This window comes from Papio anubis, chromosome 11 (genome assembly GCF_008728515.1).
Source record: "Papio anubis isolate 15944 chromosome 11, Panubis1.0, whole genome shotgun sequence".
Taxonomy (NCBI): Eukaryota; Metazoa; Chordata; class Mammalia; order Primates; family Cercopithecidae; genus Papio; species Papio anubis.
Window position 1 is genome coordinate 18,965,412 of NC_044986.1, and position 16,719 is coordinate 18,982,130.

A 16,719-nucleotide genomic window follows, 5' to 3' on the forward strand; every position below is an offset into this window, starting at 1 on the left:
CTAAGCATATAGGAAATGCACGTGATATTAGTCAAAGGATACAAAGTTGCATTTATAGTATGATCTCAGTTTTATATGTGTGTATACAAAAATACTAGATAGATATAAATCCAAAGATAGTGTTATTTCTGAGTGACATACTATGGGTTACTCTTCTTTTCTTCTAGATTTTCCAAAATCTGTAAAATTGACATGTATTACCTTTATTTCTTGTTTTTAAACAAATCAAGGCAATTTCTTTTCCAAGCATACCATCCATCCCCAGTCTTCCCTTCCCACATCAAAAATCCACACGCACTCACACATGCCTTCTGAGGTCTCCTGGCTCTTTAGGGAAAGCAGAGGAAGGAAAACATTCTTCTAACATAGAGCCTGACTTAGGGAAATGGAGCTTTGAAACTGAAAGGGCTAAGAAGGTTTAGGGTCCCAAACTTGACCTACCTCTTCAGGAACTACCAGGCTCTGGGGCCACATGCATTGAGGCCCTCCAGCATGAGGAACTTCTTGTGGGATCTGCTACAAAGAAACTGTAGCTCCATGAAAGTAATTGGAGTCTTTGCTTTCTTTTTTTTTTTCTTTTTTCTGTGAATAGCTTAACTCAGGCCTGGGACAGTTGATATTGAAAGAAGAGATGGAGAAAGAGAGCCGGGAAAGGTCATCTCTGTTAGCCAGTCGCTATGATTCGCCCATCAACTCAGGTGAGCAGCAAAGCCCCCAACCTTCCCTGATTTGAGAGCCAGCCACCTGCCTGTCAGGAACCTGCCTCTGACTGTTCACTTGTGGCGGAACCTACAGAGTATTCCCCGGGAAAGGAAGTGTGGGAAACCCACTCCATGTCAACTGAGCTCATAAGCATGTCATGGGTCTTCCATAAATGTGTGAGTTTCCTTTCTTCTGGAAATGGGTGAGCCCTTGGAGGTTCTCCAAATCCATGAAGGTCAATCCCCATATGCTAGATTTGTCTTCTAGAACACTCATCTTCAAGGGAAGCAGCAAGAGGAAATCCTCTAAAAAACATGATGCTTTTTTTCTTTTTTTTTTTTTTTTTGAAGATAACATGAATAAGACATTTTCTAAGCATTATGATTTTACATTAATATATTCAATAGAGGCCGAGTGCGGTGGCTCACGCCTGTAATCCCAGCACTTTGGGAGGCCAAGGCGGGCGGATCACGTGAGGTCAGGAGTTCGAGACCAGCCTGGCCAACTGGCGAAACCCTGTCTATACTGAAAATACAGACATTAGCCAGGCGTGGTGGTGGGCTCCTGTAATCCCAGCTACTCAGGAGGCTGAAGCAGGAGAATTGCTTGAACCTGGGAGACAGAGGTTGCAGTGAGCTGAGATCACACCATTGCTATCCAGCCTGGGCAACAAGAGTGAAACTCCATCTCAAAAAAAAAAAATCTTCAATACAAGAACTGAGGATGAACAGTGTTTTTAATACTTTTGAAGAAGATGACTTATATACTGGGCTGAAATAGTCTATCAGTGTATTTTCCCCTGTATCTATTTATCATAAGCCAATTCTCTCTTAACCCACAAGATTTCTTCTCTCATATTCTGAGCTAGAGCATAATTTTCTGCTCTAAGACTTCCTTTAAAAATGCATTTAGTAGGGAGACCGAGGTGGGCAGATCACCAGATGAGGAGATTGAGACCATCCTGGCTAACACGGTGAAACCCCATCTCTACTAAAACATACAAAAAAATCAGCCAGGTGTGGTGGCGGGCACCTGTAGTCCCAGCTACTCGAGAGGCTGAGTCAGGAGAATGGCGTGAACCCGGAAGGTGGAGCTTGCAGTGAGCTGAGATCGCGCCACTGCACTCCAACCTGGGTGAGAGTGAGACTTCGTCTCAAAAAAAAAAAAAAAAAAAAAAATTGCATTTAATGTTCACTCCATGCAAGCACTTTTGCTAAACATTTTATTTAATGTCCACAACATGTCAATGAAGTAGATGTGGTTATTATTAGCAACTGCAGCATTTTCATCTCTAGTTTAGAAATCAGGAGACGGGTATAGAAATTGAGTTAACATACCCAATGTCATACTGCCAATGACTAGCAAGACTAGGATTTAGAAGTCCACATATTATAACCCCGGAGCCCACACCCTTACCTGGAATTCCCGCTACCCTTCATTGATGCCTCACTGGCATTGATCTTGGATTCGGTGGTTTACAGATCTTTAGAGCTCCTTCTAATTCTGAGATTCTGCTCTATAAGAATGTATAACATTATATCTACATAGATGAAGAAATGAAGACTTCAGAGGCCGGGCGCGGTGGCTCACGCCTGTAATCCCAGCACTTTGGGAGGCCGAGGTGGGCGGATCATGAGGTCAGGAGATCGAGACCATCCTGGTTAACACGGTGAAACCCCATCTCTACTAAAAATACAAAAAAAAAAAAAAAAAAATTAGCCGGGCATGGTGGCGGGCGCCTGTAGTCCCAGCTGCTGGGGAGGCTGAGGCAGGAGAATGGTGTGAACCCGGGAGGTGGAGCTTGCAGTTATCCGAGATCATGCCACTGCACTCTAGCCTGGGTGACAGAGCGAGACTCCGTCTAAAAAAAAAAAAGGAAATGTAGACTTCAGAAAGATTAAACACCATGTCCAGAGATACAGAGGTATTAAGTTGCAGAACCAGAATTCAAGCCCAGGGCTGCTCCCTCTCAAGCCCAGCAGCCTATGAGGCTTCCATGCTGTCGACAGATACCCTGTATCAGGCCTCCCAGGAGTCCAACTGTAGATGGCTGGTAGATCTTGATAACATACAGCGTTGGCTTCCAGTTCAGTTACTGCCACCTTATCAACTGGGGCATGGGCTAATGTATTCAGATATCCCTGATTTACATCATTGCTCAGCTGTTTAGAAGCTTAATAACTTTTGGCAGGATATTTTTCTTAGCCCCTATTTCTCCTTCTGTAATATGGAGCTAATAATAATAGTGTTATTAGGGTTGTATTGAAGATTCAAAGAAATAAAGCGTGCTGAACACTTAGCTGCATACCAGAGCTGTAGGAAGCACAGCTAGCTTCAGCCCCCACTCAACTGCGTGGACTTCTTTCCCTTCCCTCCTCAGTCATATCACTGTCCACCCACTCCTTGCAAATATGGTAGCATTTTTTTGAACATTTGAGCCATGAATGTTTTTGGTATTTCTATCCTGTGAGGTAGAAGATACTGCCAATTTCATTAAAGGATTGGACCTTCTGATTTCCTAACAATTGGTTTTTTACTTTTTTTTTACTCAGCTTCATATATTCCATCATCTAAAACTGCATCTCTCCCTGGCTATGGAAGAAATGGGCTTCACCGGGTAAGATTTCTCCCCGATTCATTGTTTCTGCCTTTACTCCCACCTCGGCCCTGGTTGAAGTATCGACACATTGCCTGAATACGTCTGACTCTTGATGTCAGTGTTGGAACATAATGAAAATTTTAACCTCCCTGGTCGTCTGGTAAATTAATTTGAGCTATAGGCAAAATAAAATGTTTCTATTGAGAGAAGGAGAAATTAACTTTAGATAAAAGAATGACTTATGTATGCTTATGGGAAAACTAGGTTGCAAAACTGGTAAATATTTTTTACAATGAAAGAAAAAGTAATTACTTGAGCCATTATCTCTGCTGTAAAAAGATATAAGAATGTGTGTGATAACCAACCTAACTGTAGAACAAATACAATTATGTAACTATGTAGGGAAATGCATTTTTATGTATCAACAAGAGATCCCTGCTTACCAAGAGCCTTCTGAGCGGTGCATTAGTACACGACTGTAAAAGACAGAGAGGGCATAGCAGTAGAAGAATCACAGGGAAAAAAATAATGAAGGTCCCGGCATTTGGCTTGGGAAGAATTCCTAGGATTTTGTAAACCCTTTCTTCCTTTTCACCTGACTCCAAAACGATTTCCTAATAATTGTGTTTCCTCATTTCAGCCTGTTTCTACCGACTTCGCTCAGTATAACAGCTATGGGGATGTCAGCGGTGGAGTGCGAGGTGAGTGAGGCTCCCATGGCCAGGCTGAGCATGGCCACGTCTTCCCTCGAGGCTGAGGTTCATCAGAGTCAAATATACTGGCTGTGTTCATGCTGTACTGCAATCTTAGAGTAGGATCACTTCTGTCTTCTGTGAGCTAATAGGGCAATTATTTACATAATTTCAAAGAATGTCTAATGAAATCAAACTATAAGAAGTGAGTTTGTGAGAATTTATTCATTGCTCATACTATGTGCTGAGCACTCTATCAGATACCTAGAGGCCAGGCACGGTGGCTCATGCCTGCAATCCCAACATTTTGGGAGGCTGAGGCAGAAGGATTACTTGAAGCCAGGAGTTCTAGACTAGCTTGGGCAACAAAGTGAGGCCCGTCTCTACTAACAACAACAACAAATGATAATAATTAGCTGGTGGCACATACCTGTAGTCGTCCCAGCTACTTGGGAGGCTGAGGCAGGAGGATTGCTTAAGCCCAGGAGTTCAAGGCTGCAGTGAGCTATGTTCATGCCACTGCACTCCAGCCTGGGTAACAGAGCAAGACTGTCTCTTAAAAAAAAAAAAAAAAAAGTAACTGGAGGTACAACAGTGAGTGAGACATGGCCCCTGCCCTGAAAATGCATATGGCAGAAGGAAAGAAGTTCTGTGTGATGAACATTGTGATCAGAGATGTAGAGAAAAGGAAGCAGTAAGTACCTTTAGGTTGTCAGCAAAAGCTTCCAGGGGAAAAGGATGTTTTAACTGTTAACTAACACTGGAGCAGGCATTTCATGGCTTCAGGGAGGCTGAAGGGATAACATGTGCAGAGTCTGGGAGCAGAAAAAGAACATGGTTTATAGGGAGAATATGTTGGGAATTTCAATATAATACAGTCTATGAATAGTGCCTTGTTTTCCCATGGTCTTTCCCTTATGATATTTTCTTTTCCTTTCCTTTTCAGATTACCAGGTATGGAACACTTTGTCTTTCTTGAATTGGCCACACCAGCAGAACAACCACATTCCAACCCAGACTGCTGGTTCCAAGGCAACAGTTTCTGTTGAGAAGATGCTTGTTGCGGTTGATCTGTCTAGTCATTACTCTATAGTCGTGAAGAGCAGGCATGCCTGGTGCCTGGGTCCAGCTGTCCCTGCAGGCCTTGGGGACACCGCATGAACCAGGCCAGGTGTAGGGGGTCTTTCTTGCTTTGGCCTTGGAGAGTCCTCTCTGGGGTGGAAGTGGACCCTTGGAAGAGTCTGCTCTTATACAGTTTTTCTTCTTTTAATTATAATCTCTCAGTACTTTAGGCTACCCTTTTCCTGCGTGTTCTCAAATGAAAAGACACTTACGTCTTAGCCAGTAGGAGAGAGCAGTTTGCCCTCATGACATTCCTTTCTCACTAGAACCTAAATCTTGTAAAACAAAACAAAACAAACAAAAAAAACCAAAAAACAAAAAACAAAAAAACAAGAAATGTGATGGAGAATAAGAAAAGAGGAAAAATGCAGAGAAAATCAAGATTAAAGATAAGAAAATAACAATAATAGACTTGGGCTTCTTTTAAAGGTACTATATACTTTCCTTCATGGAGCCTAATTCAGGAATTTGTCCACAGCCATTAAGTCAAGATCTCGCCCCAACTCCATTGCAAAAGAACTGTATTCCTGTTCTTATACAGCAAGGATCTCATTTTGAAAAATACATGGTCATTTAGATGACACAAATAAAATAGTGGTTAGGATCGGAGACCCAAAAGGGAGTTGGGAGCCCAAGAGAGCTCCCTTCAGTTCCCTAGACTATTTCATGCGTCACTTGGAACTGGCATTTCTGTTGCAGACACTCCCAGATGGCCACATGCCTGCGATGAGAATGGACCGAGGAGTGTCTATGCCCAACATGTTGGAACCAAAGGCAAGTGCAGCTGTTCTTTTTCCTCTCATATGGGAATGACGTAACCCTAAACAGATTTGATGTTCTAGCTTTTCATCATTCTCAAAGCATTATAGGCTGGTGTGTTCAGGTGAGCCATGTTATGAATATGCACCTTGCCATTCTGCTGTTTTGCCCACATCAGTTCAGCAGGTTAAACCCTTACTGGGCGTGATACTGTGTGTTTACAGTGAGGCGCCAGTGCCTCTCTCCCTATGGCCAAGGTATTTTCTTGGCCTCTGCCATGTGCATTACGGAGCATATCCAGTGCTGAGTGGAGTGGCTGCAGACTACTCCATGTAAGGTGACCAACATGTCCAAGTTTGCCAGAACTGTCGCTGTTTCACCATTGAAAGCCCTGCATTTCAAGAACCTCAGTCCTGGGCACACTGGGATGCCTGGCTACCCTAGCTCCAGAGTACCCTGTACCTTCAGAGTTGTCCAAGGGCTCATGCTCCCTGGTGACCATAACCAGAGCTTATCTCAATATGGCAGTTGCCAGAGGACTGCTTCGGGGCCTGCCTGGCCCCATGGATTCATGACTAGTCATGGAACAAGATTGTTAACCCCAGCACAAAGGCATCCTGCCCTATAATAGCATCGTGTAAAAGGTAACACGTTGACTGGGCACAGTGTCTCATGCCTGTAATCCCAGCACTTTGGAAGGCCAAGGCAGGTAGATTGCTTGAGTTCAGGAATTCAAGACCAGCCTGAGCAACGTGGCAAAATCCCATCTGTACTAAAACTAAAAAAAATTGCTGGGCATGATGACATGTGCCTATAGTCCCAGCTACTTGGGAGGCTAAGGTAGGAGGATCGCCTGGGCCTGATAGGTCGAGGCTGCAGTGAGCTGTGATCACACCGCTGCATCCAGCCTGGGCAACAGAGCAAGACCCTGTTTCAAAATAAAATAAAATTAAAATTAAAAAAATAACACATGTGCCTGTAATTTCCATTATCTTCTAATGTTTACCTTCATCCCAATACATAATAAGTTAGTGTTCTGCCACTCAACAAAGCCCCCTAAGGCTCAGTGCTACCTGAGACGCTGGTGGAGAGTTGAGAATGTCTAAGATTCTGTCCCTGTCCCCTGGAAACTGGAGCTTCCACTGGCCTTGCAGAAGGAAGACCCATCACTCGGATTCTGTCATGACAGTCTCTTGGAAGCTCTGTCTTGGGAGTACTAGATTTTAGGTGGATTCTGCTTGTTAATAAAATGGACTGTGGTGTTCTAGAAGAGGTGTTTTCTTTCTTCTCAGATATTTCCATATGAAATGCTCATGGTGACCAACAGAGGGCGAAACAAAATCCTAAGAGAGGTGGACAGAACCAGGCTGGAGGTAAAACAAAACAGAAAAGTCCAGTCCCAACTGCAGATCCCTACGCACTGCTGCCAACTCTCCCCTAAGCAGTGTTTGATTTCTTCGGTGAAAACAAAAAGATCAAAAAGATCACCCTCATGTCATAGCTAGAACTAAGAAATAACTTTGGAGAAAAAAAAAAAATCCAGGTTTTCACTTAGATCATCATAAAAATGCCTAGTAATATCCAGAAGAATGACCAAGAGGTGGGCACAGTGGCTCATGCTCTTAGCCCCAACACTTTGGGAGGCTGAGGTGGGCAGATCACTTGAGGTCAGGAGTTCGAGACCAGCCTGGCCAACATGGTGAAACCCTGTCTCTACTAAAAATACAAAAATTAGTGGGGCATGGTGGCAGGCGCCTGTAATCCCAGCTACTTGGGAGACTGAGGCAGGAGAATTGCTTGAATCCAGGAGGTGGAGGTTGCAGTGAGCTGAGATCACACCATTGTACTCCAGCTTGGGCAACAGAGCCCGACTCCATCTCCAAAAAAAGAAAGAAAGAAAAAGAGAAAAAGAATGACCCAGGAGACACAGAATGATTCAGTCATTTTCTTTGAAACTTGATGTTGCCATAATTATAGCTGGTGATTCAAAATGGGAGTCTCAATTTCTCTTGAGATAGTCTCAGATCCTTATCTTCCCCTGAGCTGGGGTTGAGTTCATGGGAGGCTGTGGGAGCGGCAAAGGCTCTCAGCAGAGAGATTTATACTGATTTATACTGGACAAGTTTCCTTCTTGGCTGTTTCCACATTCCCTGTTGAAGGGTTATCTGGGTACACATAGCCAAGATCTCCTTAGACATGGAAGACTAATCTTTGTATTACAGTTTTCCATCCCAATGATTTTAATGAAGAAAAACCCTGGCTGCCAGTCTCAGAAAGAATGATTACTGTTTCCTGACAAAAGGCAGTACCTTGGTATAGAGATACAGAGAATAAAGGCTCCAGGATCTTGGGGGAACTTTTCTCAGGGAGAATGACAGATGGAAGTCTTCTCAGTAGAACAGACATCCACCTTACCTCCTATTCCTCAGCCAGGAGGAAGCCCCGGGGCTCCCCAGGGACCATGCTGGAGGTCATTTTCTTTGGCTTTCTATTGTGTTAGTCCATTTTCCCTGCATCTTCTCAACGTTCTAAGGACCTGGAGTGGAGTTGTCTCCAATGTAATAAATCACCTCTCTGTGTCCCATCACCGATCAGTGTTATTATTATAATCCCCATTAACACTCTGCCAGCTGTTTTATCTGACGGGAAGGGCTCCTCACCTGGTCCAACCAGGTAAGGAATACTGATGTCACAAGCATTAAAGATCAGCTCCTCTCCCGTTCTCCTGCCTTGTTCTTCAGAGTGACTCTGTATAAACTGTAGAGCAATGCTCAAGGCCATTTGTGTGGCCATCAGGACTGACAGCTGCTCTTTTTTTCCTCTTCCTAGCGCCACTTAGCCCCTGAAGTATTTCGGGAAATCTTTGGAATGTCCATACAGGAGTTTGACAAGTTACCTCTTTGGAGACGCAACGACATGAAGAAAAAAGCAAAACTCTTCTAAGTCCCACTCATGAATGGCAATTAGAGAAAGGACTGACAGTGGCGGTGCCCCATAGGATGTCATACTGAGGCCCAAACTTGATTGGAAGATTTGCAAACTACCATCGCTCAGCAACGCCAAAAAGAGAAAGTCTGGTTAGAACACCCATGAGTCAAATGTTGGGCCAGCCAACAGTAACACTTGCCAAGAAGCATGGCGTAGAAATTTCTATGTTCTGAAACACAGAGTAGTGTCCACGTGTGACCTTTTCACATTACCTTATGTATACAACAGGAGCTGCATTGTTTTCTTTCTTTCTTTTTTTTCCCCCCTTTACCTGTTGTCCAACAACAGTGCTGACTGTCCGGATAAGAGCCAGCAAGTGTCCTTAGGATGCCGCATGGGAGAAATCGGTTGTCATAATTTCACAGTATAAATATATTTATTATGTTGTGCTGTGGCTAAGAAGGAAGAGTGAGGGGTCTGTCCATGGGGCGGCAGTGACTTCACACCCGCCTTTCTTGACTGGCTTCATGTTACTCACCTGTGCCCTGGCAGGAATTGAACTCTGTCTGGGAACAGGGCATCTCTGTTTGAATGGGGTGAATAACAGCAAAATTAATTCTTAACAAGCTCTTGTTCTCTGCCGTTCACGGGGACCTGGTTGGCAAATGACTTAGCTATTAGTATATTTAAAAACTGTTCAAAAGCAAAAGAGAAGGAACAGGAATGAAAGGGAACCTTCCCTTAACTCTTTCTGCTTCCCATAGCAGGTCTGGTTCCTGCTCCTCACCTAGGACAGGAGCTGTCTGGAGCTCCACCTTTGCAAAGAAAGGAAAAACACAAATTGCCTCCAGACTGGCCCAGTGGCATGCCATTAGGTGATTTTGCCTTGGGGCCATATCACTCATGGCCAAAACACAAAACAAAACAAAAGCCAGTCCCATGTCCTACTGACTCTAGTTCTTCCGGTCGTTATCCTCTGCTGCCTCTCTGGCATCCTATGAATCAGATCAAGCCCATGCTGTTGTTGGTTTGTAAGGTTTCTTTCAATAATAATAGGCTAAGGAAAGACATGTTTTTCTCTTTTAAATCTCTACAACTCTGAAGTAGACTCCTTCAAACGGATTTAATATGGCCTTTTCAGCTTTCTTCTTGCCCGGTTCTGTGGACTTCGTGGGTGTGTGCACGTGTGTTGGTTTTACTCACCCAGAGCAATTTTGGGAGCGTGCTTGTGCTTTTTAATTTCCGCTTGAATGTCCCACTGTGTTGCAGTTTCTAAAGACATTTTCACTGAATGTGTATGACGCAAAGATAAAGAGTGAGGCTAAACTGCGCCCCCAACATCACTTCCTTCGTGGAAAGGTGTTGGCGCTGATGTAGCTCATGGCAGGATCAGACTGAGAACCACAAAGGAAGGATGAGGCGGGATGTGGAGGTCAGAGCATCTCACCAGAGTCCCTCGGAGTCTGCAACACTAGATTCGAATTTGAGCCTAGGGTATCCCCAACACGTGCATGCACGTGAAACCACATCATGATTCCCGACATGAGTTAGATGAGGGAGAGTTTGTGTAACTCCACACCCAGGAGGGTAAGCCACTTTATTATCGTGCTTTGGGGCTGTGCTTAAGAATTTAAACTCTGTTTTAAAGCCAAAGAAGAAAGTATTTGAATTTACCTTCATATGCCACTAAGAACAAAAGTTCTGAAGTGCTTCCTGCTGGCACCAAGTATTAGGATTACAAGCTGTCTCTCTGACACAAGTGGTCAAAAAGCAAGTAGAATAGTTTCTGAGTCTGTGTTGCAGCCTCTGACACGTGGCTCACTGCTGTCATTTGGGGGCTGGAATGAACAATCACTGTTTCATAGCATCCTCCTGTGCTCTTACCTAAGGAATCTAAATTGTCCTAGCCTTTCATTGCTATGCACTGAATGAGGACTATTCTCGTGTGTGTGTGTGTGTGTGTGTTGGACCTACTAACATATTTAGCAAATGGCTCTGACAGGGTGGCCACGAGCAGATGAGACCAGCTCTGTCTTAGTTGGAAGCCACATTGCAGTTTGCAGTTTAGCCTTTGGTGTCTCAGTGGCCTATTGCTTATTCCATGCTTTTTCTGTCCCATCCTCACTCTGTGCCCTCCTGCTCTGGCAGCCTTGGCACAATGCCTGGGTGTCCTTGTCCTTGCTTTACTCTGGAAAGTGTGGGGATGGAGAGGATGGTGCATTTCCAATGTTTCCTTACCTGTCAATAACAATGGTGGCCGCATGGGTCCCAGCACTTGGCTGGTGGAGAGATTTTTTTCATTATGGAGCTAATAAAGGGTCTGCATGTTTTACATTGATTAATGAATTATCACCCAGACATGTGCAGATCTAATGTCAATATAAGAAAAATCAAGGCATTGGGAGGTACATGGGCGTAATCAAGTAGTTTTGCTAAAATTCCTCTTCCTTGGTCTACATAAAGAAGACATGGGTCTGTCATAGAATGGGGACATTAGACTGAAAACTGGGACAACCCCCTTCCTTATTTTATAGAGACTAGGAGTTAAGGGGCCTGCCTAAGATTGCAGTGATAAAGAACTGAACCCTAAATCAGCTCCCACTAATGAAACCCTACTTCCCTTGTATCTTTTAAACTCAGTTCTGCATCCAACTTGAGAAGAAAAAACGTTTCTTTCCATATCAAGTCCAATATGAGTTCATTTAAACTGTACCTTGCAGAAATGCATTGCCAGAAAGCACCAGTAGCCTCCTGTCTGCAAGCAGAGTAATGCTCTGCTCTGGGGAGGGGTCATTGGAAACCATAATGCAGAGTGGGCCCCCTACTCCATTTCCCAGCAGAGGGCTCCAGCTGGAGGGATGGGTCATGGGGCAACCTGGTTCCTGCTAACTGCCAGATCGAATGTGTGGGCTAGAATGCCTGTCCATTTGGTTAAACCAGGCTCAGCATGCTTGCCCTCAAAATGTCCATCCAGGTCACAGCACACAAGATGGGTATTGGTCTGCTTTCACCCCACCCTGTACTACACATGAAAATTTCAATTATTAACACACTCAAACTAATGGAGCTTGTTCACCCTAGGAAGGGGATTATATATATGGCAGGCTTCCCTGGTGCCTATGTAAAGGGCTACATTTTGGAACATATGACTTCCTTGGGACTCTTAAGTGCATACTGATGGCATGAAGTAAAAGGGGCCTCTATGATGATAGGAAAATCAGTTCTTTTAAAATTTCTTCAAGAAAGTCCAGGCTATCACATAGTCTTTCTGTGTGACTTATTAGGAGATAGGAAGAGCATTGGGAAACTTGCACAGCTAGCTATGCATCTACATTTTGGTTTGGGGTTAGTTATGAAATGTTCTTAATATGACGTCTCCAATAACTTCACATAAACTGCCTGTTCTCTGAAACCTCAAAGAGATAAACTAGAGTTAATGAGTTTTTTTTTTTTTTTTTTTTAAATGGGGGTAGTTTTCTATCAATCATGGGCTCTAGTATCTACTCCACTACCCAATTCTGTCATCTCCAAGCTGAGTTTCCTCTTCTGAGGCAGAGGCTGGAGCAGTTCTTTTTCAGTTCTCATCCTCTCCATCCCAGTCCAGTATATCAATCAACTCTAACTCGGAGATGTCTAGCTAGTAATGTTTCTAAAACTTTCACTGGATTTCTTTAGGCATTGAAGCAAACATTTTTCTCTAAGAATTGCTTCTCAGATGATGATATCAAATGTATATGCTTTTGCAAGTTTGAAAAATTCAAATTAACCCCTTTTGACTAGGTAGGTCTTTCTAAAAACCATTTAAAGCTAACTGGGTCTTAGCATCCTCCTGTGTATGGAAGGGACAGGTGGCCACTCCAGGTTGGGTGCTCACAGAACCCTTTTCCTGACTGTCATGGAAGATGGTAGAAGGAAAATGGACTGTCTCATCAATACTCCTGTGTCCTCTGAAGCAATCTCAGTTTTTATTAACCACCTCTTCTGTGTTTCTGGTAGCTATTTAATCTGTATTTAATCTGTACTTCTTATGCCAGCCTTTATTTGATTTTTAAAATTAGTCTCTTCTAACCAATGAAGTGTTTGTCAGTATGCCCCAAAGCTTGCTCTTTTGTGCCCCCTTTTGAATAACTTTCTATCCAGAAAAAGAGATTATTTGGGACTTGAGATCTGCAGTGATACCAACTTATAGCAATGATGTACTTTAAGGGAACTACCCACTATGTTGTGATAGGAGAAAGAGAAACCTTCACTTTGGTATTTTTTTAAATCGCTGTTTATTTTTCCGTTTGCTGCCCAGGAAGCAGTGGGAGGTGGTGACAGATACGCTTTGCATATGGATTGTTATGTTTTTTATTTGGGCAAGTTTAATCATGGAAAACTCAAAAAGAAAGGGGGAAATGGTCAGTTTAAGCCAAAAGAAACTTTCTAAACAATGTATATGTACACGGCAAAATTAAACAAATCCAACAATTTCTGAAGCTTAGTGTAATTGAGTGGTGGTTGTTACTCAATAAAATTATTCCCAAAAGTGTTTCTCCTAAGAGTGAAGTTCCCATGAGTCACTTCCTGAACCCATTGACCAAAGGTGGACAGAGACAATCCTGTAGACCTTGACATTCAGAAAGATGTGAGCTGCTTACTGATCATATATGTATACGTTTCTTTACAGCAGAGGAAACCATTGTCCACAAAACTGATGTTCTTTTGGGGTTTTATGTACAGACTTGTCCAATGATGTGTGCGGTTACTGTGAGTTGCTGATAACTCTGCATTGAAGCTCTCTGAGTTCTTTCATTTTACGTTGGGTTTATGGAATTATTTCAATTGTTGGAAGGCGTATGGTTCTTCCTGCCCTCCCTCCCCTTTTGGAAATAGGAAAGCAAATGTTTAGAAGAATTCCTTTTGAGAAGCTGTGTCGTGTTCCCCGTGAAACTGAGCAGGTGTGTGTCGGCGCGCTAAGTGCCACGTGCTTGTGTGCAGAGGAGGAGGTTGGCCCTGCCGGCTCCGCGCTGCTGTGCCTGTGATCCCAACCTGCTCCCCGCTCCTGTTGCCAGCAGCACTCACTGCACTCCTTTGTCATATACTCTGCATCACTGTCATACTCACAACTTCATGAATAAAGTTGTGTGCTTTATTCGTAGACGCCTCCATCCCTGTGCTTCATTTCTCGTTCCCTGGCTCCCTTTGAAGGTCTGTCTCGCTTTAAAAAGCACCAATGCAACTTCCAGTAACCAAAACAAAATCAGAATGAACCCAAGGCTGTGAGAATGCATTTTTATCATGCAGGTGGAAAAACGCAACAAATAACAACAAGATATTCCAGGACTGTATGTCCAATAACCCAGACCATATTGACCAAGCTGTCCAAAGGAAAGAAATGTTTTGTAGAGCCATTACACTGTGCTGTGTCGCGGGTGTTTGATTTGGTTTGTGACACAGCAGGGATAGTCCCAGCATTTTGACAAAGCTGGGGATTTGAGGAGGTTTGAAGTTTCTGAGCCACTATGAGTGTGGGCCACTTTTTAGTAAGAAGCTAGAATGCAGTAGGAGAAAAGCATCCTTCCAATTTTGGGCATCCCTGCATGATCAAACTTTACATGAAGAAATTGTAGATGTTAACTTCTTCGTTATCGTCACTGCCAAGATTTTAGGCTTGCCAGAAAATACAAGGATCCTTGTCCAAGATGGCCCACTCCAACCATAGCCTTCCTTCTGCTCTGTGTCTGCTGAGCCTGCCCAGGACGCAAGCACACTGGCATTCACATGACCCTCCCCTGGAAGCGGGATACAGGTTGTTTTCAAGACAGTTGGCATGTTTAGTTCACCACCATGGAAAACAGGCCGGGAGACCTCAGCTCAAGGTCTGTGTTCTACTCACCTCTGCCTCCACCCATGGGAAAGCATCCCTGCTGTGGTCCATAATTACCATAGCTAGGGGTCATCTCCAGTCCTTATGAACTCTCTGTGGGATTTGGCTCTGGTGGCCACCTCTCCAGTGGAAGGTGACTCCTGCCTCACTTCAGTTGCTAGACTTGAGTCAGTGAATCTCACACCGCCTTTGCTGGGAGTGGATCTCACCTCACCCACTGCTCAGCTGCCTCTCCCCCGGTACCCTGCCTTCAGAGCTTGCCAAACCACTGCAAGTTCCCAGGACATACCATGCTCGCTCCCTCCCAGGCAGCTTTATCAAAGGCATTTCTTCTTTACAATGCCCAACTCTTCAAGGAGGTGGCGGAGCAGAGAGGACCTGGCCCCAGGGAAAGGAAGTAATGAGCAATGTTGACTCTTTAAAAACAGCTACCCATCAGCTCTCTGGAGTTACCCATTTGAATTTCCCATGGGCTCCATTTGTTCCAAATTAAAGACAAGACCAAGTTCACACCCTTTCTATGAGCCTGTCTTAATGGGCCAGCCCAACCTGCATGTGATTCTTTGCATGCCTCTAGTCTAACCTCAAGGTCGGTACTTAGCAAATGTTGTACTGCTAGCTGCATGGGTTTCTGCTCTTCAGTTGAACTGTAGTGAGATCTCTGTGCTGAGCGCCAGGCACCCTAGCTTGGCATAACTATGTTGCTCATGAGAGCCTTTCAAAGTAGACAATTTTAGCTCCACTATACAGATAGGAAACCAAAGCTCAGAGTCTAATCAAACATGCTCAATCACTCAGCCAGTGAGCAGCAGAGCTAGAATTCTCCAGGTCTGCCCTCTTCAGATCCCATGCTGTTATCCTCCACATGCCATTCCCTGTGACTTTTTTAGGGCAAGGACTGTGTCCCACATTCTAAAGCTCCCAGGGCGCGGTGCAGAGTGGGTTCTTAGTGTGAGACCGGCCAGTGCCCTTCAGTCTGGCCATGAGCCCCAACACCGCCACCAGTGCGCATTTATGAACAGTTTGGGGGTTACTCACCAGCTGTGTTTCTTGGAGCCATTTAGCCTCTCTTCAGCCTCAATTTGTTCATCTGCAGAATGGACAAGATAATAATATCCATCAGAAGACTGTTGCCAAAGTATAGCACATGAGCACTTAGGTGGCTGAATAAGGACTAGTATTATTTTAAATAGTCATTCGAGAATGATTTAGTTTTCACTCTGGGCTTTTTACCCCTCCCTCTAGTCATTCCGTTTGTTTTCACAGGACCTTCCTCATGGATTCTCCTTCTAGCCTTTATATAAATACTCCAGGATTAAAATAAGCCCACAACCTCTTTTATATACTTCAATAACAGCACTCTGTCCACCCAAGCATAGTCTAAGAGATTCCTTGAAGATGTGCTAATTAGTAGTAGTAATAACCAGAAGTATTACTCAGCAGCAAGTGCAGGGTATAGCATCAGGCTGCCTAGGTTCAAGTTCCAGCTCCACCAATAGCTATCTGTATAACTGACAAATTGTTTAACTTCTCTAAGCCCCAACTTCCATGTCTATAAAAGAGGAATAATAATGATACCTACCACAAAAGTTATTATGAGAATCCTGCAGAACGAGAGCCTGCACTTAAAATGGCTTTTATTCAGGCCGGGCACGGTGACTCATGTCTGTAATCCCAGCACTTTGGGAGGCTGAGGTGGGCGGATCATGAGGTCAGGAGATTGAGACCATCCTGGCTAACATGGTAAAACCCCGTCTCTACTAAAAATACAAAAAATTATCTGGGCGTGGTGGTGGGCGCCTGTAGTCCCAGCTACTTGGGAGGCTGAGGCAGGAGAATGGTGTGAACCCGGGAGGTGGAGCTTGCAGCAAGCTGAGATTGTGCCACTGTACTCCAGCCTGGGTGACAGAGCAAGACTCCATCTCAAAAAAAAAAAAAAAAAAAAGGCTTTTATTCATGAAGTAGCTGCCATGTAATAAGTACTGTTTGCCCAGCCCCGAACTAAACATATTCTGTGGTTTCTTTCATATAGTTCCTTAGGTTGCTTC

General features: G+C 44.1%; 1 protein-coding gene across 27 annotated transcripts in view; it reads left to right on the plus strand.

Moving 5' to 3' along the window:
- ABLIM1 (actin binding LIM protein 1) overlaps positions 1–13,942 on the plus strand; it is a 230,778-nt gene extending 216,836 nt beyond the window's left edge. For 21 of the 27 annotated variants that reach the window (XM_017944353.3, XM_009215402.4, XM_017944336.3 and 18 more), the window contains 7 exons: positions 593–698; positions 3,255–3,319; positions 3,942–4,002; positions 4,940–4,947; positions 5,815–5,889; positions 7,167–7,247; positions 8,704–9,106. In XM_017944353.3, the coding sequence (XP_017799842.1) occupies positions 593–698; positions 3,255–3,319; positions 3,942–4,002; positions 4,940–4,947; positions 5,815–5,889; positions 7,167–7,247; positions 8,704–8,817 (510 nt within the window). In that variant the 3' untranslated portion in view covers positions 8,818–9,106. Of the gene's footprint in view, positions 1–592; positions 699–3,254; positions 3,320–3,941; positions 4,003–4,939; positions 4,948–5,814; positions 5,890–7,166; positions 7,248–8,703 lie in introns of those variants that run through there. The other 6 variants (XM_017944341.3, XM_017944346.3, XM_003904279.3 and 3 more) reach the window with 3 other exon arrangements.
- The last annotated feature ends 2,777 nt before the right edge of the window (positions 13,943–16,719 follow it).